Below are 22,252 nucleotides of genomic sequence, written 5' to 3' on the forward strand. Positions count from 1 at the left end.
TCACTAGGAAATGAGAGCTTTGAAGTTCCTTCCTGAGTCTGACTCCTAGACATATTTCATTTGGAAGATCACAAAGGAGGATCTTTTGGAAGGGAAATGACTACTTAAAGACGTGCTTAACACAGGACAGTGAATTTACACAGTGATACTCATCTGTTGTTCTGCTAACTGTTAAGCACTTCAGTCCCTGGAATCACACCCCAGTCACTGGTTCCTGTGAATATGAAATGACTGAATCAAGCTGGGGAGGTCAAAACACTTCTTGTATTGAAAGACTTGTAAACTTTTGTTAGCTTAGAAGAAAACAACTTCCAGAGTTCTTGAGAGATGGCTTTGGAGACATATGGAAACTGTTTGAGTTGCCTGCTGGTACCTCTTGCGCTTTGGAGTATTGTTGTGAACATCCTCCTGTACTTTCCCAACGGGAAAGCTCTGCATGCTGCCAGTTACCAGCTCCCCAACCATGAGTGGTATTTTGAAGGGATCTGTTTCTCAGGTGTGATGGTAAGTGCTCAGTCTATGGATTTTTAATGAATTGCATTCTACTGCAAATAATATTGGATTACTCTTCAGGAACTCTTCTGTAATTGCTTTTAAAAAAGAGCATATTGTAATACTTCAACAAAAACCACTGCAGGCAGAAAAGAACAGAAAAAAGAGTTAGTACACTGAATGACATTTTATGTATGTTAAGTGCAAATGATTTTGCAGGGTGTGCTGGGGTGTTTTTTCTGCTGTCTTTTTGTTTATATGTAATTTTTCCTTGTATTATGGGAGCAAACACTATGTTGATTTAATAACCTGAAGGTTGAATTAGAGCTCTTTTACCCAAATGAAAAAAAAAAGGGCTTCTCATAATGGTTCCAATGTTCTGAAGAGCGTTATGCAGTCCACTATTTAGAGGACTGGATAGAGATCACAATGCATCAGGTAGTACTGTTGTCAGACTAAATACAGAGAAGTGTCTCACTGTGATGAGCATAGTAGGACTTTCCCTGTTACATTTGTAATATGCTCATCTGCAGTAATGAACTACCACGGAGTTGCTAACTGCTCGTGCAATTCACCATGTTCATAAAGAGCTGTAGCTTCAGGAACAGAAAGTGGTTATGTGATCAAAGTTCATTGCACTCAATCAGTGCTTAAAAAGGGTTTATCTGTGTAAGGGAGGCTTTTCTATGAAGGTGATGAACTGTTATTAAAACATTAGACATTCTTTTGAAATTGTGTATTTGTTTTAAAGCAGAAGAAAAGCCTTCTGTTCTAGCAGAAGAGAAAAACTACCAGAGAGAAGATTCAAACAGAAAAACAATGGCAAATGTATTTTGAAGCATTTTAGCCTTAAGACTATTACCAATTTATTAAAAATGCATGTATCATTCTGTTAGAAACCAGCAGCATGTGAGAGGACAGTGTTGTGATTCAGGAATACTCTCTTCTCATACATCTCTTTTGAAACCTATGCCTCTCTGAATGGCAGTTTGTGATTCTGGAGCCCAGATCCTATTTATCAAAATTATTCTACGATCAGTCTTAAATAATCCAATAATTTGAAAATTTTGAAATATTACTTAGATACTTGACAAACAAATGAAAGTCTAAGTGAATTTAATCAAAAGTTTGCATTACTGACATTTTCTAGCCTAAGTGTGTTGGTAAGGAAGGCAATACCCTGATTTGTGAACCTGTGTCAGCAAGAAGGTGTTGAACTGATGTATTTGTATCAATAAAATATTCTCCTTTTCACTGGTATTGATTCTTTTGTTTGTGAACTGGGTTTATTTGTTTCAGCCTCACTGGTGTCGCTGTGCCTACGCTCGTAGCACTTTACTGTGGTGGGAGATGCTGTACTCTTGTCTTTCAAGTATAAGACACGAGTACAGCAGCAGCCTACTAGAACCACCTCAGTCCCATGTGTGCCTTGAATAATTGTGCTGTCCTATGGATCAGCTTTAAAATAGCAAGACAGCAGAAGAGATGCAGTCCCTGCCTTCTAAGGGTGAAGGAGACTTTGACTTAGTATCTGCAGTCATCTCACTGACCTTACAATGTCCTCTTACAGATCCTTATTTTGGCAGTAATTCTAATAACACTGGAGTGTAGTGTGTTCTATCGGTGCTGCCAGAGTGAGAGCTGTAACAAAACCTACAGGGTGAGTCTGTATTTTATTTCTGTGCATCTCCTTAGCATTTGTTTTGAATGCCTTCCTGCTCCTGTGTTTCCAGCACATCCTGCTGCCCTCTCCACTGCTCTGTTTTCACTTCCTTTCACAGAGGATTCTAAACTGGGCTGCAAGATCACAGAAAGTGTAGCTTCTTTCTTCTGAAACATAAGCATGATGAAAGAAAATGAGACACACACTTCCCCTAAATCCTTGCAAAATAAAATAAGAACGTAGAATGAAGCACACCAGCTAAACAGCTTCACCTTTGTATTATTTGGAAGTGTTTTTCTTTTCAGAAATGACTAAATACATGCTACCTGGGATGCAGACATATTTAATACATGGTTTGTTCCTCTGGTATTTTCTGAAACAACTTTACAAAAATGCAAGTTTAAAAGCCCTACCCAAACAATATATAACTTATAGTTGTAGTGCTGTCTTAAACTCTGTCTTAATCTTTATTTTGTATGTGTATTCTTACTATTCTTTACCTACTATTTTTCTTTCTGAATTTTGAAGACTGCGTAAATCAAATGTGAAATTCAGCCCCAAGGAAGTAGCTAGACAGACTGAATGATCATATTTGCTGTTGACACTATCCCCACAAGGTAATATTTCTCTCTCTCTCTTTACTTTAGAGTTTTATTTCTATTGTGCTAGCCCTGCTTGGAATAGCTTTCTCGGGATACAGTTGCATCAGTTTTACCCTGCATTTGATTCAAGGCCCTTTCTGCAATTCATCAAGTGGATGGAATTATATTTTCAAAGACACTGCTGGGGGGTAAGAAACATTGGTGTAACTCTTCTGGGAGGAACTGTTCATCAAATCAGTAGCCAGAAACATTCTTCTTACTTCAGTCTGGTGTTTCTCTAATAGGTACCTCACAGATTACCCTGCCTGGTCCAAGTGCACAGAACCTGCTAACATAGTGGAGTGGAACATCATTTTACTCTCGATTTTGATAGCCCTCAGTGGATTGCAGTTGATCATCTGTATTCTCAAAGTTACTGCTGAGTTGAAACGAACGCTCTGTGGGACCTATTCTGTTTTTGTGCAGGTAACAAAACATCTGAGGTTAATTTCTTCAGCATCTCCTTGTCGCTGTAGCTTCAGCAGTTTCTCTCAGTTGGGGACCTATCCTTTTGGTTTATGCATTCTCTATACTACTGCAATTTTTTCCAGAGAATATGTACTGATAATACATTTGTTTATTTTGAATAATCCTCTAATTTCTTGTGGTATGCAGAGGTTGGTGACTGCTCACTCTGACCTTTAAGACTAGGACTGAGAAGAAAAAGAAGTGGTTAGGAAATTATCACTCATGCCAAGTCCATTACTCTTATGTCAGCAGAGGTTGTTGAAAGCCTTTGCTCTAACATTCAATTTACAGACTGAATGATCAGATTCTTACTAATGACTGAATGACTGATTCTTACTAATATGTGGCTTTCAGAGCAATGATGAGAAACATCAGCACTTTGTTTTTTACTTGCAGGCTGGGATTCTCTGAAAATGGCAAGGAATTTCTGCTGCTTCTCCCCCACCCCCAGAAAAAGAGTGAAATAGCCTCTCCATTATCCACAGTGGTAGATTTAAATGCTACAAAGAAAAATGAAACTCTTGTCTTAAACCTCTGTCTGTGAAACTTCTCTATTTTGGATGAGATATATTTCAACTGTCTGACATCTACATTTTTATTCATCTGTCCTGTTGCACCTGGCAGGAACACTTCATTTTTTTATGCTCCAACTTGTTGTGACAATAAGGATGTTTGAATAAAATGGAACTGCTTTGGTATTGAAATCACCTTTGTTTGTTTTGCTTTTAATAAACTGCTGTAGAACTGCTTTTGTACTCCCTTATCATTGCTTAGACCATATGACTATTTGTTGCTCCGAAAGGGCCTGGTTCAAAGCACAGTACATGAGGAGGGGTTGTTAATGCACTGAGTTTAGCCATGATTTCTAAATAAATTAATTTTAATTACAGACAGACCATGATGGCGATGGAGGACAGAGCCTACCCCACTCCTTCCATCTTAGAAATTCTTAACTGCAAAAACAATTACTGAAAAAAGTCTACCAGGTTTTCCTGTAGGAAAAAAGGCAGCTGGGCCTGACTGACATATTAGACACACATGTCTGAACTCAGCTGTACTAATTGATACACATTAATAGCTGCACTGGGTTTCTTTTCACTTTGCACTTAGAGGCAAACTTTTTTCTTTTAATCAAGTATGATGTGACTTGAGGGAACATATGAAGGAACCTTGTGAGCACCCAGTGCTAGCTTATTAATACTCTTCCAAGTATCCTGACCTTGCTACAATGGAAAGCTAACATTCTTGACAATAATGATCAGATGAAAAAGAATAATTTGTTTTAAATTAGCAGCTAAAAGTTATTTTTACTTTCTCTGAGAATTATTTTTTTCATTTCCAGTGGAAATTCAGGGATTCACAATGAAGTGGACACCTGGCTCATTTGTAGTTGCATGGGCAGCATTTGGCTGTATTTAGCACTCCAGTTTTTATACAATGAACACTCAGAGGAAAGATAAATATGTACTTCAGACTTGCAGTAATGCATATATCCCTATTACACCAGAACTAGTGGGATTCAGGTACACTGTCATCAAATATTAAATTATTGTTAGAAATGCAAACCATACAATAAGTGTCAGCTTTGGGTAAATTCTTTAGAAAAAAATAGAATATATATATATGTATATATATTTGATTCTGTTTCAAGACAATATTGAGATATTGCCTTCATACTCTTTTCTCAGATTGTTTTGAATAACTGATTTCTTCCTGTAGGATTTCAAGAATGCATCTAAAATTTTAATTTGTTAGTTTCCTTTAAGTTGCAAGAAGTAATAAAATAATAAATGATATGTAAGAATGGGGCTAGTCTTTTGAGAGATGGTTCAAGGTGGCATGGATTGTCAGAGGTGTGTGATACAAAGGCATGATGATAAAATGAAGACTGTGTCATTACACCTTTGTTTTTCTCTTGATTTAAATATGTGACATATCATTTATCTTAAACGATAATCCTGCATTTTTATGGATTTGTGGATATTGTTTGTGGACAGAAGGAAAAGAAAGAAAACTTAAAAATTAACCTGTACTCCTATCAAACATCTCAGAGAATCTTGCTGATTTCCTGCCTGCAGACTCTGGATCTGTCTTTAATTTACCATTTTTTGTATGATTGTGTCTGGTGAATTTACATTTCCACTCTATCTCAGGCATCTCTTAATTCTGAAGCTTAAATTAAATAAAGAGACATGTAATGTAGCTTTTGTTGAACATCCTGATCCTGCAACTCTTTTTACCCATAATCCAGAATCTGGCATCTCCATTGCCATAGCCAGATTCAACTGCAATTTGATGTTTCATCTTTTAAAGGGGCCATGTATTAATTTGAAATTGTTGTTAAGAATGCTAAAGGCTAACAGTGGGGTCTATTTCCAAATTTAACAGCCAGTTTCATGCAGGGCTTCTGGATGTAAGGCAAAGGTAACTTTGATCTAATCAGTTTAAATTCTGATTTAATCCTAAGTATTTTGTCTTTGAAAAGAGGTGCTATGAGCTGAGCCTGGTAGCAGAACCAAGATTCCTGTAAAGAATTTTAATTAACTGGCTTGATATCTAGACATAACCAATGATCCTGATGGTGTTGTTTGAGGCAATATGACCAGCTGCAGAACACAGACCTCACCCAACAACAGCAGGGAGAAGCGGTCTTCAGGGCCAGGACAAGGTTTGCACCATGTTGGAATGTGAGAAACCCTTCTTGCACAAGAGTTCCTGGACATGAAATGCACGTCCTGCCTGCTGAAATCCCCCCATAAAACACCCCAGGCACAAGAGGAAGAAAGCTGATTTGAGTTTATAAACTCTTGGCAGGGAGGAGTTAGTACTGAATCTGCAGTAAGGGCTCCAGCATTATTTGTCCCCCACAGCCAGCGCATCTTGCCAGAGTATCAGGTTTCTGTGTCTGGAACAGTAATGCCATTCATTTAAAAGACTGCAGCTGGAAATCACTGTAGACACTCGGTTTTGTAGTAAAATACTGTGAAGCCCCATCCTCACCTTTGCATTTTAGGGTATATTAATACTTGTGTAGCTAAAAGTGACCCTTGCAAAACTAGGGTTCCCTGATGGTTCCCATTATGGATAGAGGGGTTTTCCACATGGAGCGGCAGAGGACACATGAAGCTGCAGCAGCTCTTTAAAAGGGTGTTTAACTGCAGAGCTTTGCAGGCAGCCAGAGCAGCAGCATGGGCAGCAGACAAAATACACCATTCAAATACAGGAATTGTGAAATGGTGGGGGTTCAATTCAGCTTCACTGTGCAATCTTATTGAGACCTTTTGACTGAATATTCTACTTGGGGTTTGTTTATTTTTTCTTTCAAGGAAAATTTTGAAGTAAAATATTTGCTTTATCTTTTCAATGCAATTTTGGGGATTTTAAAAACTGTCAGCGTATTTCAGCATCTTCAATAGGAGAAATGAGGTACTATGGTTTAAAACAATAAAGGGATATTCATGACACCAAACTGCAGACTCATAATTTAACTAGTTAAATAGGGTCTTTTTATTTAGGTCCCGAGAGAAGTACCTGTTTTTCAGATGCTCTCTGAAGATAATACAGGCTTGAGAAGCTGAGGTACTTTGGTCAATTTTTTGAGTTCTTTAAGAAAAAGATTAGTGTGCTTAGGCATACAGATAATCTGAAATCTTGGGGAAGGTGCAATTAAAAGTGGGAGGAGAAAATATTGCCTGTCAGAAACTTTTGTTGTATTTTTACATAAGAAAAACATTCAGTTCTTATGCAAATCAAGGAAGAGTAATTTAGAGTATTCAGGGGTGTAAGGCAAAATAAAGGTTATATTCTTACCCTCAGATAAATGTAGAGATTTCAAGGGTACTGCTTGTGTGGACTTTTCTCTTTCTCAATCAAATGGAAATCTGAACAAAAATATATCAAAAACCTACATACACATGAACAACTTATTTATTAAAGCATGTACTAAGGAATGACTTTGAATTTAAGTATTTTAACAGGAGATAAAAGTTTTCTCATTTTTACCTCAATTAATTTACAAAAGGGGCATATGCAACCCAGATAAGCTGATCTTTTCACTGCACTACTTATCTTCATCCATGGCAAAGGAAAAAAAATAAAAAACCTACAGAAAAAATTTTGAACATGTGACATCAACCTGTGAAAGTCCAGAATTTCATAACAGATCCAGGAAGATTTCAAAATCTCAGCTTTGGCTTTGTCATTTAGGGAGAAGTAGAGTCCTCCATTTAATCCAGATATGTAGAAATGTGAAGAAATTAAATATTCTGACAATGTCTGATGGGAATAATGATTAAAATTGGTGAACTGTCTTATACCATAGTCCTGGTGAATAAGACTAAGATTTTTATGTCATTAAAGGAAAACTGGTTTAAAAGTAAATAAACTATTTATCAGTATATAAAGAATAGACTTTAGCTACATTCTGAATCTTAGTCTTCTGTCCAAAATGTTATGAATGCAATCAAGAGAGTGCATATAAAAAAATAGCTGCAAAGTATTCCTACCTATTAAAGATAATTTTAATTTTTATTGATTGCATTACTAAATATTTATTTATTTATGATTACAGATAAGTTTTGCTTTAATTATTACAGATAATTTTAAGTTGCCATGGAAAAGTGTAATTGCAACTTATAAAAAGTGTAATTGTGTCAGTGCTCAGAGCACAGATGACATTTTTTAAGAGTTTCTGAAAATAAGATAAGTGACTGAAAATACATATTTTTTAATAGAAGTTTGTGGGTAGTTTTGTATGCCTAAAGCTTCAGACACAACCATATTGTAATGGATATACACTCCCAAAAAGTGCCATTGCAAACTTTAGTTAGGTGGTTTTTAAGTGTTCCATGTTTAAGTTCCAATTCTGTTCTTATTTTTCAGTAAGACCAATACAAAATGTTTACTGAACTTGAATAAAACAAAAGAAGCCTTTGGCACTGGGTAGTGCATTTAGATAATGGTAACAGTTTAAATTATCTGCATCTTATGTTTTTAATCATTGAAGAATGTGGCTTATCCTGTCTGGCAACAGACTAGGAGGAAGTTAACATAGCGGGGTAATTTTGTGGAGTTTCTGAACCTCATTTCCACAATACTAAAACTGCTTGGAAAGGGGATGCAAACCTCCCCACCTTCATCCATGAATAGCTTGTTTCTTTCCATCTCTAGCAATATGTGCCACACTTTGTGCTAAAATTCCATTTCTAAGGAAACTGTGGCGGGTAGCAGAGCTAACCCAAGCATGCACTGCTGGGCACGCTGGTTCCAGTGATCTCAGTCCTCCCTTTTCTGCTTGTGCTGCACCAGTTTGGTGGAATGAACAGACAGAAGCAGGCACAGCTTGGGCTCCTTGTGTCAATGCAGAGCAGATACATAGGGAAAAGTGTGACTTAGAACTTTTCATAGTATGCTTGAGAAATTGTGTTCCTGTGCCACATACCACAGGATTGTTTTCCCAGTAGTATGCAAGCTGTAGAGAGTGACAAAGATAGTGAAGAATGTAATGAACCTTAGGTCTTAAATCTGCTTTTAATTCAGTGACAAGATTTGCACTCCACAACAGTCTGAATGCTAATTTGTGTGATTGAAGTTGGAAGAAATAGAAAAAAATTCTTTGATTTTCTGAACTGAGAAGGTTACCAGAATCTTTTGTTTGCTCTTGACACACATTGTGCAATTGTTTTTATTGTGTTCACAAAAGCAAACAGAAGCAGGGAGGGGGAAGGTAAGGATGTGGGGAGTAGGAGAGATAGGAACGTATAAAAGGAAATTGCATGTGCCCGTCCTGTGTTTTTATTTCGTGTTTTTCACAAGGTCCATGAATGCAAAATGAAGCTATTTCTCCTAAGCTGCTTGCTGATTTCTTGCTGTTTCCAAGCTGGGGCTGTGAACCGGGAATACTATATTGGCATTACAGAGACAGTCTGGAACTATGCACCTGGCAGTGCCAATGCCATCTCTGGGCAGCTTTTTGCAGAAGAAGAGTAAGTAAAGCAGTGTCACTGCTAGAGTTTTATTTTACAATTTCATTTGGCTTAAACACCAGGGCTGTACTGAAATCTTGGTAAAGGCAGTGAAATGAGTCTTGTTGGTGTCAGTAGATTTTCTGTCAGACCTATAAGGGAATTTTGATTTATTTCCTGGCTTGCCTGAGAATTGCATACCAATGTTCTGCAAAGCATTGGAATATGCAGTAGAGCCTGAATCTGTTGTAAGGAAATATTTACTAACTAGAGACTAGAATAAGACCCTGAATGTCTAATGGTGTTTAATTTTGAGTGTCTAAGGTACTAGTGCTGAAGAGATGATTTTTGTTTTTAAATGCAGAATCTTGAGAAATTAAAAACTTTCCTACTGAGCACAGGTTTCCTTTTTAGTCATTCATTGTTGACAGGGATGGTTTTCACTGGTGCAAAAGCACAGCTACATACTTCCACCCACAGTGGAGGAGCTGGGTTGCTTGTTACAAGGCAAAGAGTGTCCTGTGCAGATTGAGAGCAGTAAGTAGACTGAAGATATGTAGGGTGAGGAGGAGGGAAGCACCCTGCTTGTCTGAATAATCAATAAAGAAAACCTAGATAAAAAGGCATCAGAAAAATATTTGAGAGAGGAAAAGTGTTCCTTTTGTCTTTTTTCACTGCCTTTAAAATTAAATAGGACTATATCAAAGCAGAAACAATGTTGAGAGAAATCAGAAATTAGAAGAATCTCAAAAATGCAGATCTCATTTAGCGTGTCTCCCTGGATGAGGGATTACAAGGTTTCCTGTGGTTTGTTTTCTTTGGTGAGAGCCTCATCCATAACCTGCCACTTGATTAGGTGAGAGACGAAGCAGTCAGCTTTTTTTTTTTCCCACTCACAAACTTTGTGAGGTGTAAGACACTGCCAGGGATTCAGCAGGCTAGCTGAAAGTGGAAACAGGTCATCTTGTCTGAGAATTGCACAGCTGTGTTGTAATACAACAGACCACAGCTGTTCACTGTTGCACTTTCGTTGCTTTTCTCTGGTCTGTGGTGACCTGCTGCATGTTACATTCATTTCAGGTTTTCTGTAGTTGTATGCCTGCAGTGGAGCTGGTCCCTTGTATTGTACTTTTCAGTTTCAGCTTCTCTGATTCCCCTTCTCCACCTGGACGCTTTATGAGGCTGTGCTTGTGTGGAGAATGATGTTTGCAGGGCCAAAGAAAAACACAGTGCAGAAGGAATACTCTACAACTAAATGGTAGCTGTTTAAAACAGTCCAAGAAGAAGCATACCATATATGTTCGTTTTAGGTTGCAGCGCAAAAGCCTCATGCACTCAGAATTACAGTAACTGAGCCTTTGCTCCCCAAGTGGAGCTCTGGACTGGCATTTTAACTACTCTTCAGACCTGTGCTTGTCAAGGTACCTACAATTCCTTCCCCATATGCTCAAACAATACTCCACCTCGTAGAAAATCCTTTGCATTTTTGGGCAGTGTTAACATATTTCACCACAAGGCTTGCATGCAGCTGTGCACAGCGCAGCAGAGGCCTGGTTTTTATTTGAGACTATTAATTAAAATCTACGTTACAGATGCATACGTGTATTTTCTTTACAGGCAGGCTGAAGTTTTTCTCAAAAGAGGACCACACAGGATAGGAAGCACTTACAAGAAGGCTATCTATATTCAATATACCAATCATTTATATGATGTGATAGTCGACAAACCTTCCTGGCTGGGTTTTTTAGGTCCTATAATTAAGGGAGAAGTTGGAGATTCCATTATTATTCACTTGAAAAACTTTGCTTCCAGAAACTACACACTGCATCCACATGGTGTAAGGTACACAAAAGAAAATGAAGGTAAGCTTGATTCCATTCTGTGCCAAAATTTATCAAAGGTTAATCATCCCTCTGAGTGTAGTTGGTATTCTCCCATCGGAGAGAAGACTGGTCAGGTAAAAAGAGATTTAAATTAGGACATGAATAATTTAAAATAGAAGTTAAGTTTGGCACTTTTTCAAGAGTGAAATATAAAACCAAAATTGGAATTTGTGGAGGGAATTTTAGATCAAAATTTTACCTGAAATAAGAGTATTTGTGTTTCAATCAAAATAAAGGTATAAAGGTATATAAGAAATTCAGGTATGGAGGATATATAAAAATTTAATGCTGTAACGAAGATTTTGTTAACAGTCATAATGTACTGTTCCCATTTCTTAACACTAAATCTGTGCATATGCTATGTAAGACACACAAGAGTTTCTTAAAATGGAGAAACAGATACTTCTTAGTGACTAGTTTTCATTACAACTAGTATGTGCCTTGATAGAGACACACTCTGTGGGGTCAGAACAGTGTATTATGTAGCAGTACATATACTTTTCAGAAGTTTCTTCTGTTGCTAGCATTCCAGGAACACCTATATTCCTTCAGGGCATATGCAATTTTTTAGAACAGTTTCCAAGATGAATATTTAAGAAATGTTTTACAAATATTTGAATTGTTATATTTTTACAAGAAGTACGTAGTCCCCTCCAAATAAACTAAGGACTAAATCTAATGGGTCATAAATTGAAATACTCCTATGGACTTCAAAGGCAAATGGAAAGATTCCTAAAGAGAAAGAAAACATCTACTCATCCAACTAAAAAGCTGTGGGTTTTTAACCTGTATTCAGATGTTCAGTCCATTTTACTGCAGCATGTAGCCAATTTCCAGCATGGCAGGTGGTGTCCTGACACCCTGTTGTGAATGTGTTGTGCTAATGGTGGCTGTGTGGAATTCCTCAGGTGCTTTTTATCCTGACACCACCAAAGATTTGCAAAAGCAAGATGATGCTGTGGAGCCTGGAGGCCAGTACACTTACACATGGGATGTGACAGAAGATCAAGGTCCAGCTGAAGCAGATGCAGACTGCATAACCAGGGCTTACCACTCCCACATAGATGCTCCAAGAGATGTTGCCTCAGGTCTTGTTGGGCCTTTAATAATTTGCAGGAAAGGTAAACCATAAATAAATAAGTGAGTAAATAAATACATATGCAAGGTCATTGATAATTATCATTGATAAATATCAGTGAAATAACTTCCTGCAAGAGGAGAAGATTATAATTGATTTTGAAATAACAACTTTTGGTCTTCTCAATCAGCTGCCTTCAATAGAGTAGGAAGTAGTTTGATTTTGTGTATGAGAGTGAATATATTTTACAGAATACTTTGTTCACAAATCCATATGAGATGTGCTATGCTAGCAATGTGCAAGGAATTGTAAATTCTGATATAAGGAAGATAGTAACATGGAATATTTATTCGCAGTACTTTTAAAGAACAATTCAAAAGAGATTTTTGTTTCCTGTGAATGTAAGTTTATGTATACAGTAACGCTCAAGAAAAGTGTCAAAATGTGACGTAAACAGGGTCCAGCCCTACTGAGACTAGAGTTAAAACTGACAAAAAAAAATAATGTCAGTTACCAAAGATTTTGAATATACCTCTTTATTTTTCAGGTACAGAAATTAAGAGGGACAGTGATCAACACTTTGATGCTGAATTTATCCTTATGTTTTCTGTGGTGGATGAAAATCTCAGTTGGTATCTAGAGGACAATATCAGAACCTACTGTTCTGAGCCTTCCAAAGTGGACAAAGATGATGAGGACTTCCAGGAAAGCAATAAAATGCACTGTGAGAGAACATTATATTAATATTGCTTGACACTGATAGAGTGAAATAATATTTTTCTGTCTTGTCTCTTTTAAAGATGAGTTGTAGATTTTTTTTAAACCAGGGATTTTTCTTAGAGGATTAAGACAGATTATTTTAAATAAAAATTAAAAAAATTAGAAAGCAATGGTAAGTATTGTACAATTAAACCTTTGGAGTTGCGATATAAAATTCTTAGGGGCCAAGAAGCTCTTTGCCAGTGTAATTTTCCCAGGCACTCTAACAAAGTTGTGCTACTTTGTTCTGTTTCTTAGTCCTGAGCTCTGTATTATAATTTCACAGTTTAGAAAAACAGTTTGTACTGTTAGTGTAAACAAATAAGATACCTCTTACTCTGGCATATATTCCAGAATCATATCTATGTAGGGGAAGCATGTATCTGATACTAGCAGTGGTTTTCAAAGATGTGGAGCTTTCTTTTGAAGCTCTTTCTATTTTGAAGAATAGAGCAATGGTTGTATGATACCTGTATTTAAAAAAAAAAAATCCTGAGGTCTGTGAATAACAACAATAAACAACATTTATTTTAGCTATCAATGGGTACATGTATGGATACCTCCCAAACCTCACAATGTGTGCAGAAGATAAGATAAAATGGCATCTCTTTGGCATGGGTAATGAAGCTGATATCCATTCAGCCTACTTTCATGGGCAGACCTTAATAGAAAGGCATCATCGAGTTGACACCATCAGCCTCTTCCCAGCCACATTCATGGATGCTGTCATGGTACCAAGGAGCCCTGGGGAATGGCTGCTCAGCTGCCAAGTGAATGACCATATTGAAGGTACAGTGCAAGTTTCAGTGTTCAGATTTTTTTAGCTTGAGCTATGAGTTTACTGAGTTACTTTTGCAGGACTCTTGACCTGGTGATATGCCAGGCAATATTCTCCTCTAAGTAACAGAACTCCCAGAGTAATTGAAATGCCTACAAGTGCATTAGATGGGTTTGAGCCTGTAGCTGTGGGAATCAAGCTGGCAGCAATTAGCACAGCTGCATTTTTGCAAGCCTCACCTTTGGGGAAAAAACCAGCATTTGGACGTTTGCCTCCTGCTGGAGATAACTAACCACAATTTTCTCTTTGCCAACAAAAAAGTTTGGGCTCATTTCATGTTTGACAAGGGGCACAGGATAGGCAGGCTAATTTGCCTGCTGACAAACACATGTTCTAGAAAGTACATTCTTGAATAAGCAGAGATGTTCTTTTCTCCTCCCTGTATTATCCTTTATTTTCAGTTTTAATAGCCATATGGAATACTTAGAAGCTAATTCCATGCTTTTGAATGGTCTATATTTCTGTAAGTGAGAGAAGTAATTTGTCACAGAAGTGGGGAAGAACACAGAACTGAAAATCATTCTCCAAGATGTGAAAACTTCAAAATAAAAAGGAGCATGTAACCTATAGATTCAACTCCATGGAGGTTCCAAGATTTATCAGATCAAGCATCATCCTGATATGGCTGAAGCATCCTGGCCAAGACTAAAATCCTACAAATTGGCCTGATTTGTCACTGTAAAAGTGCTCTCTTCACTATATTATGTGTATCTGTATTATTCACTGTATTATGTGTATTTGCTAACTGCTTCCCTTAGGATGCAGACTTGGGAGTTCCACAAGTAAGCTGTTAATTACATTTAGATGGAGGATGGTCAGCCTAGTAACATCTGACCTTGGCTGAATTGTTCACTGACAGCGCTGTGTCCACTCTACCCTAATCTTCTCTGCCATGCCAGTGGCAGCTTTACAAGCAGAATGCCCTTTACCACACCTGTCTGCCTGCTGTAGATACCATGGCTGTGTTTCTATATCCTAGCTCAGCTGGCACGTCTTCTATTATAGCATTCATCTTCCGCTTTGTGATTTGCATATCCATCAATGGTGTGGGAATTGTCCAGGGAACAAAAGAGCTGATGGACACAGGGAAAGAGAAAACAAAATACAGTTCCTTCTCTCTAGGTTTTTCTACCTCTTTTTTTCCCAGGTGGTATGCAGGCCCTTTTTAAAGTAAAAGACTGTAAGAAATCCACACCAAGTCACAATGAGAGTACAAAGATAAGACAGTACTTCATTGCTGCTGAAGAGATCATCTGGAATTATGGCCCATCTGCAGTGAACCATTTTACCGGACAAGAATTAATCGTTGACAGGTAAATGCTTCTAATTATAGAATTTTGATTTTCCAAGCAGAATTGATTTAAGCATACTAAATAAGGGAAGCCATATGGTAGAACTGACTTTTAAGCAGAATTGTTCATTGTCCTCACCTGTACTTAAGTATTAATGCTAGAATAAATTTCAGACCAAATTAGGTAATTTATTTTCCTTGTAATGTTAACTTAAATTTTGCGCCTATGTTAGTCATTTCACTAGGATTATAATTAATTAATCTGTCCTATGTAGGCTGTGACTCCTGATTACTCAAGACGGTTGATTATTCTGAGTTAGGGAACAAAGTAGGAGTTCATGACCATTGCCTTAGATGATGACACTCATGCTAACTGTAGCTCATCCAGGAAACAGCTCGCATGAGATAGCTTTGCCCTTTGCCCTGTGTTTACATAATTAAGACCTGGATCAATTCACTGAATACATTGATTCCTCAAGTTTTTAATCTGTGAGTTAAAGCCTACTTACTTCTTCCACAAGCAACCAGGCACAGTACATTGTTTGAACGGTGCTTGGAAAACACTGAAAGGTCCTTTCTTAAAGGCTGGAAGTGTAGAGTGAATCTTCTCACTTTGTATATAGATGTTACATATTCTTGGTGTTCATATCCCCTCCTGTTGAATTTTTGTAACTTTTAATTAAAAGAAGAGTAAACTGAAGATTATGAAATGTTGACTAAAAAACATTGTTGATGAGTCTCTAAGCATACTGGCTTTGTAAGGGTATCACAGTGGCTTTTTCTTAATGAGAAGTTAGTGAAGGAGAATGTATTCCTGCACTGCACATCTTCTACAGGAATGTAAGTGCATATAAGTGCATGACCATACCACTGAAAAGAAACCCAAAAGACAAACTCAGCATTGTCATACCTCAGAAAACAGGACTGAGGTCCGATGGCCTTTATACACTTGAGCATTTTGACTTGAAGTGTTTGCATCTATTCCAATTTCTTTTACACAGTGAATCTCACATCTTTTTTGAACAAAGTGAGACAAGAATTGGTGGCTCCTACAAAAAAGCAATTTACAAAGAATACACGGATGGTTCTTTCACTGAACATAAAAAAAGGCTTGCAGAGGAAGCACATCTTGGACTCCTAGGTAAGAGAGCCTAACATTTTTTCATGTCAAATATTTATGAGTAAACAGTCACTTCCACTAGTTAGTGAGCAGTGCCCCCACCTCCAAGGAGAAGTCCTTAGCTCTCCCTGCTTCCAGCAGCCGCTAGTGCCTGTGGTTTCCCCCAAGTGTAAAGAAGCTCTTGAATGCAACACTGTCATGGTACCCAGCTTCCCTTTTGGAGCATGCCATGGTCTCCAAAGGTCAGGCTCTTAATTACAAGGCCAGATTAGGCAGATCTAGTTCTATTGATAACCTTGCTGTTCCTGGCATGGATTGTCTGTAATCCTAATGTCTGTAAATCCCTTTCCAAAGGGAGGAACTGTCCTGAAAGTCCAGTGACTGGGCCTCATGAGAATTGGGATTGGCTGCTGCTGGGCTGCGATTCCATGTGCCAGGGACCTGGTCTGTGGCCACAGAGGCCCAGGGGCATTCCTCATGCAAGGGAAAAAGCAGCCAGCCACTGAATACCATAAGTTCGTGGTGACCCATACACCGTTTGATTGAAATATCCTGTAATTAGACCGTGTACACCTTTCCAGGACCTGTGATCAGGGCTGAAGTGGGTGAGCGCATCATGGTGACCTTCCGGAACAACGCCAGCCGCCCCTTCAGCATCCAGCCCCATGGTGTGAGGTACCGCAGGAGCGAGGCAGGGGCACGCTATGGCAGTGCTCCCACAGGTGAGACACGGGTGGGGTGCTGCAGCATCTGAGCACTCACTGCCTTACCTGCCTATGTGTTAAAGGTGAGAAAAGAAAGAATGTGCACTTGGCATAATTCCCAATGCTGATTTCCCTAATAGGTACCGAATCTCCAGCCTCTCATGTGAGTCCTGGCACCACATTTACGTATGAATGGGATGTGCCAGAAGATGTGGGTCCCACAGAGCAAGACCCAGACTGTTTAACCTGGCTTTATTACTCAGCTGTGGATGCAGTCAGAGACACCAGTTCTGGCCTTGTTGGTCCTCTCTTAGTGTGCAGGAAAGGAGCTCTGCTTTCTTCTGGGAAACAGGTCAGTCAAAGAAGAAAAATGGACACATTTGCATCATCACAGGTGAATCTGCTTTCTCCTTCCAGACTGCACCACCTCCTCTCCACATCACAGTTTCACTCATGTTGTAAGGGGGATAAACAACATGAAGAAAGTGGGGTTGGTTTTCAATCTGGCTCCAGATAGGCAGCTAGTGCTATGTGAAAACACCATTCCCATGAGCAGCTGCTGTCTCAGCTATGATGAGAATCTCTAGGAATATGTAGAGATTTTAAAGACCAAATACAAACTCACTTTGAGAGGCGGTTCCTGCTGGTAGAAAGAGCATTTGCAGTAGATACTTAGTTTCCAGACACAGCAATTACAGAGCTCTGAGATTATCAGAATGAAGTATCAATGTTTACTCTAACAAAATTTACTCTATTTTGTGACTTGTACTGATAAATTATTATGAACATAGGATTTTTCCCCCTGATATTTTCTGTTCACTAATTTCTATTTTCCCTTCTACTATTTCTTCTCAACAGAAAAATGTGAATGTGGAGTTTTTTCTACTTGCCACAGTATTTGATGAGAATCTGAGCTGGTATTTGGATGATAATATTTTGATGTTTACCCTAAGTCCTGACAAAATTGACAAAGATGATGAAGACTTCCAAGAGTCTAACAAAATGCACTGTAAGAAAAATATTAGTTAGACAAATATTAATTTCTACAATAAGGTTTTTACTTTTATGGTTTCATGTTTAAGGCAGAGAAGCTGTATAATGAAGAGACACTTCACTCCTTTACAATAGAAAAAAACCCCAAAACATTTCAGTGCAATTCAGTTTCAACTAAATGTGGTACTTCAAAATATAATTCCAGCTGTTCAGCGTCTTTCATGGCAGTTGAGAATTCATCATGGTTATGTACCACTTCGAGCAAATAGAAGGAGGAATTAGATCTTTAGCCTGTGTGCAACCACTATGAGTGCCACCAGGCAGCAAGACAAAACTGACCTCTGCTTTGCAGATGATGTAGCTGAAAGGAGGTTTTTCACAGTTAGAGAGAAGCTGAGGTTGGACAGGACCTCTGGAGATCACCTGCTCCAACCCCCTGCTCAAGTAGGGCCACCCAGAGCCACTTGCCCAAGACCATGTCCTGATGACTTCCAAATACCTTCAAAGATGGAGACTCCACCATCTCTCTGGGCAGCCTCTGCCAGTGCTTAGTCAGCCTCACAGTAACGGTGTTTCCTGATGTTTGGAGGCAACCTCCTGTGTCAGCTGGTGTCTGTTAACATCAGTTGGGCTTCTGTCCCTATCACTGGGTACCACTGGGAACAGCCTGGCTCCATCCCCTAGGCACTCTCCCTTGAAGGTATTTGTACAGGTGGCTGAGATCCCCTAAGCTGCCTCTTCTTCTGGCTGAAGGGCCATCACAGCTTCCTCTGCCTTTCCCTGTAAGAATGCTTTCTTGTCCCTTCATCATCCTCGTGGCTCTTTGTTTTCCTCTCTCCAGTGTGTTCATGTCTTCTGCACTGGGTTGCCCAGAATTCAGCACAGCTCTGCTGGTGTGGCCTCAGCAGTGCTGAGCAGAGGCCAGGGATCCCCCTCCCTCAACCTGCTGGCTGGACTTTGCCTCAGAATGGCTCTTTGCTCCTTTAATAAAGCAGAACTGAGTTTCACACTGATTGTGTTTTAGTACTGCAGAAATGTTTTTCAAGTTTCATGTGAAAAAGACATTTTTACCCTCAGGCCCTAGCCCTGCCAGTAAGTCCTAATCTTTAAGAATATTTGTTTGTGCATTTTGAAAAATTTTCCCTTCAGGGCCATTCCTGTTTACAGACAGTTGGCGCTGAGCATTCAGTGGTACCCGAGAAGCCCAGGGTTTGAAAGTTTTGCAAAGGACTATCTAGAAAGGGTTAGTAACTCAAACTAAAAAACCCCTCCAATTGCTTCCACTGTGTGGCTGGAAGGTATTGCAGGGTATAAAACAGGATCCTTTATATATATGCATTCTGTATATCTGACAAGTAGAAAACAGGGAAATTTCCAGCTGGCCAAGGCAGCAGTATGTGCTGAAGACATTGAAAAGGAAAACAGAAATTATTTTTAAACACTGGAGTTTAAAAGTTGTTTTGCTTGAATTGATTCTTTAGTTTTGTTGATGTGATAAACTATTTTATTATTGGTATTTCTCTCAGTCTAAGTCATGACATTACATCTGAAGTGTTTATTAATTAATCTCTATTGAAGAATTAAGTAATATATTAATTAAGGTGGGTTTTGCTTTCTCAAATCTTCTATAGCCATTAATGGTTATATGTACGGAAATCAGCCTGGTCTTGAGATGTGTAAAGGAAGTGTTGTTTCCTGGCATTTGATGGGCTTGGGTTCAGAAGTTGATGTCCATGGGATCTACTTCTCAGAAAACACTTTTGTGTCAAAAGGAACAAGAAGGGATACAGCAAATCTGTTTCCACATACAGTTCTCACAGCTATTATGAAGCCTGATTCTGAAGGTAAATGTCTTATTTAAAAATCCTTTTACTAATACAGAAGCTGTTACCTATGAATGTTTTGTGCACAGAGACAAGCTTTAAGTAATTGGTATATTGATCCTGGTGCTAAAACTGAGTACAGCTCTGTTTGAAGGGCAGTAAACTTTAAGGACATATGTTCTTAATGCTAAAGCCTTGATTTTTCTAGGTCCTCTGTATGCTGAATTTTATTATTACAAGTAGCCATACTGCACGAAGATTTTTGATTTATATGAGCAATAACCTGTGCCTCAGTCTCCTCAAGTCTTTGTTTCTTACATGACTGCTAGGAGTTTTTGAAGTGTCCTGCCTGACAACAGACCACTACACTGGGGGCATGAAACAGAACTACAAAGTGAAAAAATGCCATTGGTGGAATATAGATTTATCTATGTATTTGCATGAAAAGATTTACTACATTGCTGCAGTGGAAGTTGAATGGGACTATTCTCCTAACAGGACATGGGAATTTGAGCGGCATCAATACCACGAGGAAAGGTACTTTGGAATACTCACAGGGGAAAAAAAGGCAAAAAAAGCAAAGGACCAACTCACTTTTCTGAACCTTTTCCTCTTCCGAATGTTTCTAGACACACTTTCATTTCACATTTTTTGGGCTCACTTGAATTTGTCCTTCCCCAGTAGTGCTGCCATGTAACTGAGCCAGACAGCACAGACCACCTCAGTGTTTGAGGAACAGTACAGCACAGACCTCCTGTAGGACAGGTGTAAATTTTAATGGATCCTGGATAGTGCATACACATTTATTATCTGTTGATGTTGGTAGCCCTTGGCTTAAAATGTTGTCATCTTATCTATGATGACTGTGTCCTGATAAACATCTTTGTCTCATGTTTATTTGTAGTCTGAGTAAGGTACTTTTTGACCCCTCTAAATTTCATGAGCTTACACAAGATACAACCGTGACTGAATCCACTATGAAGCTTGTTGTCTCAGTGTTTTATTTCCAGTATTTGAATCTCAATGAGAGAAATGATTGGATCAAATAATGCATGCCAATTAGCAGAAAAGGCTCAAAAAGAATGATGAATTTCTTTGTTTCACCTGAATAACTTGAGTAACAGATTATAACTATATTTTGTTATTAACTTAATTGTATTTTCTTCTTTTTCCTCAGTTTGACAGTACATTTCCTTGCCCTGTATACCAGTGGACTCTGACATAATCCTAAGCACAAGTAATACAGACTATGTTCTTACTAGACTTTCCCCCCTCCCATTGTGTCCAGCCCCCATGATCTCAGCAGAAAATCCTTCCCATTTTATGTCAGCAAGGCACTTAAGCTTTACAAATTTTAGGCTTCATTTCAGATGTACACAAGTCACCAAAGGCTCTATTTTTCCATATGCAAGTTGCTGTGTTTCCTGTTGCAATTTGAAGCATTTGCCAGGCCAAGCACTCAGCATTTTTTCAAGTACCATAGAGACTTGCTCTATCTATAGTGGGGTTTTTAAGCTTCTAAAGGTTAACCCTAACCCAGCTAAACAAGAATGTTTTAATGTTCAATATACTAGCAGTTTATGAGATTACTCTTGCACTGAACTGGATTGTTGCTTGATAGTTAATTGACATACCTGCAAAAGATGTTCTAAAATACATAAAGGAATGAATTTCTTTCTTCTTTTGGCAGCCCTGGCAACCCATTTTTAAATAAAGATGACAAATTCATTGGCTCAAAGTATAAAAAGGTAGTATATCGTGAGTACACCGATCAGACATTCAGTACTCTCAAAAACAGAGCAAAGGAGCAGCAGCACCTGGAAATTCAAGGTAAAGTCATCATGTTCAGTTTTGAAAACACAAAAAATGTAGTGACACAAATCAAAAGATACAATTTTGAATAATATTGAGTACAGTTCTATCCACAAAAATTGTCTCAATATAAATGGAAAACCTACTTGGAATTGCTACTTTTATTGTGGTGCTTTCCCTGCAAAATAACACAGCTTGTTCTACAAGGGAAAAAAAAAACCTTTTGGTTTGCTGCCTGATCAGAGATCAGTTTTTCCTAAGTTAGCATAAAACTGGGAAGCAACATCCAAACGGACTTCAGGTACAGAGTAGGTGCTGAGAAGTAGAGGCCTAATTTTAACATCTCAAGTTGGCATGTCATAGTGAACATTATATAGGTTTCAGCTGAATCATAAGCCAATGTTGTGAATTTGAACACAACAAACTGGCTGTCTGCTCTGATGTTTTGTAAAACCAAGTTAATCTTTCTTTTCAATCCAACAGGGCCATTGCTTGTGTCAAATATTGGAGATAAAATTATAATAGTTTTTAAGAACTTAGCATCAAGACCCTATTCTATCCATGCCCATGGAGTGAAAACAGACAGTTCTGTTGTTGCTGTAACTAACCCAGGTAACAAACCACCTTTTTTATTTCCAGCAGGTAACATTAAGACTTCTGGTAAGATTTAGCAAGCTCCCAGATAGCAGGAAAGACGTAATTGTTGTTTGTCTTGCCTCAAGTT

General features: G+C 38.4%; 2 protein-coding genes across 12 annotated transcripts in view; both read left to right on the top strand.

Annotated features, from left to right (window-relative positions):
• TM4SF18 (transmembrane 4 L six family member 18) lies at positions 1 to 4,008 on the top strand. Its single transcript, XM_058844503.1, has 5 exons — positions 1 to 504; positions 2,063 to 2,152; positions 2,803 to 2,945; positions 3,042 to 3,222; positions 3,661 to 4,008. Exons 1-5 carry the CDS (start codon positions 328 to 330, stop codon positions 3,673 to 3,675), a joined length of 606 nt encoding a protein of 201 aa, XP_058700486.1. The 5' UTR covers positions 1 to 327; the 3' UTR covers positions 3,676 to 4,008.
• A 4,991-nt stretch (positions 4,009 to 8,999) lies between these two features.
• Positions 9,000 to 22,252, top strand: part of CP (ceruloplasmin) — a 30,104-nt gene continuing 16,851 nt past the window's right edge. For 9 of the 11 annotated variants that reach the window (XR_009278091.1, XM_058843652.1, XM_058843654.1 and 6 more), the window contains exons 1-14: positions 9,041 to 9,248; positions 10,845 to 11,089; positions 12,019 to 12,231; positions 12,736 to 12,912; positions 13,482 to 13,736; positions 14,933 to 15,098; positions 16,078 to 16,217; positions 16,778 to 16,918; positions 17,041 to 17,252; positions 17,759 to 17,909; positions 19,525 to 19,737; positions 20,046 to 20,253; positions 21,407 to 21,546; positions 22,012 to 22,140. Coding sequence is in view for 10 of the 11 variants with exons in the window: in XM_058843652.1 (XP_058699635.1) it covers positions 9,094 to 9,248; positions 10,845 to 11,089; positions 12,019 to 12,231; positions 12,736 to 12,912; positions 13,482 to 13,736; positions 14,933 to 15,098; positions 16,078 to 16,217; positions 16,778 to 16,918; positions 17,041 to 17,252; positions 17,759 to 17,909; positions 19,525 to 19,737; positions 20,046 to 20,253; positions 21,407 to 21,546; positions 22,012 to 22,140 (2,545 nt within the window). In the remaining variant the exon portion in view is untranslated. Of the gene's footprint in view, positions 9,249 to 10,844; positions 11,090 to 12,018; positions 12,232 to 12,735; positions 12,913 to 13,481; positions 13,737 to 14,932; positions 15,099 to 16,077; positions 16,218 to 16,777; positions 16,919 to 17,040; positions 17,253 to 17,758; positions 17,910 to 19,524; positions 19,738 to 20,045; positions 20,254 to 21,406; positions 21,547 to 22,011; positions 22,141 to 22,252 lie in introns of all 11 variants that reach the window. The other 2 variants (XM_058843646.1, XM_058843651.1) reach the window with 2 other exon arrangements.

Source organism: Poecile atricapillus, chromosome 8 (assembly GCF_030490865.1).
Source record: "Poecile atricapillus isolate bPoeAtr1 chromosome 8, bPoeAtr1.hap1, whole genome shotgun sequence".
In the NCBI taxonomy this organism is placed as follows: domain Eukaryota; kingdom Metazoa; phylum Chordata; class Aves; order Passeriformes; family Paridae; genus Poecile; species Poecile atricapillus.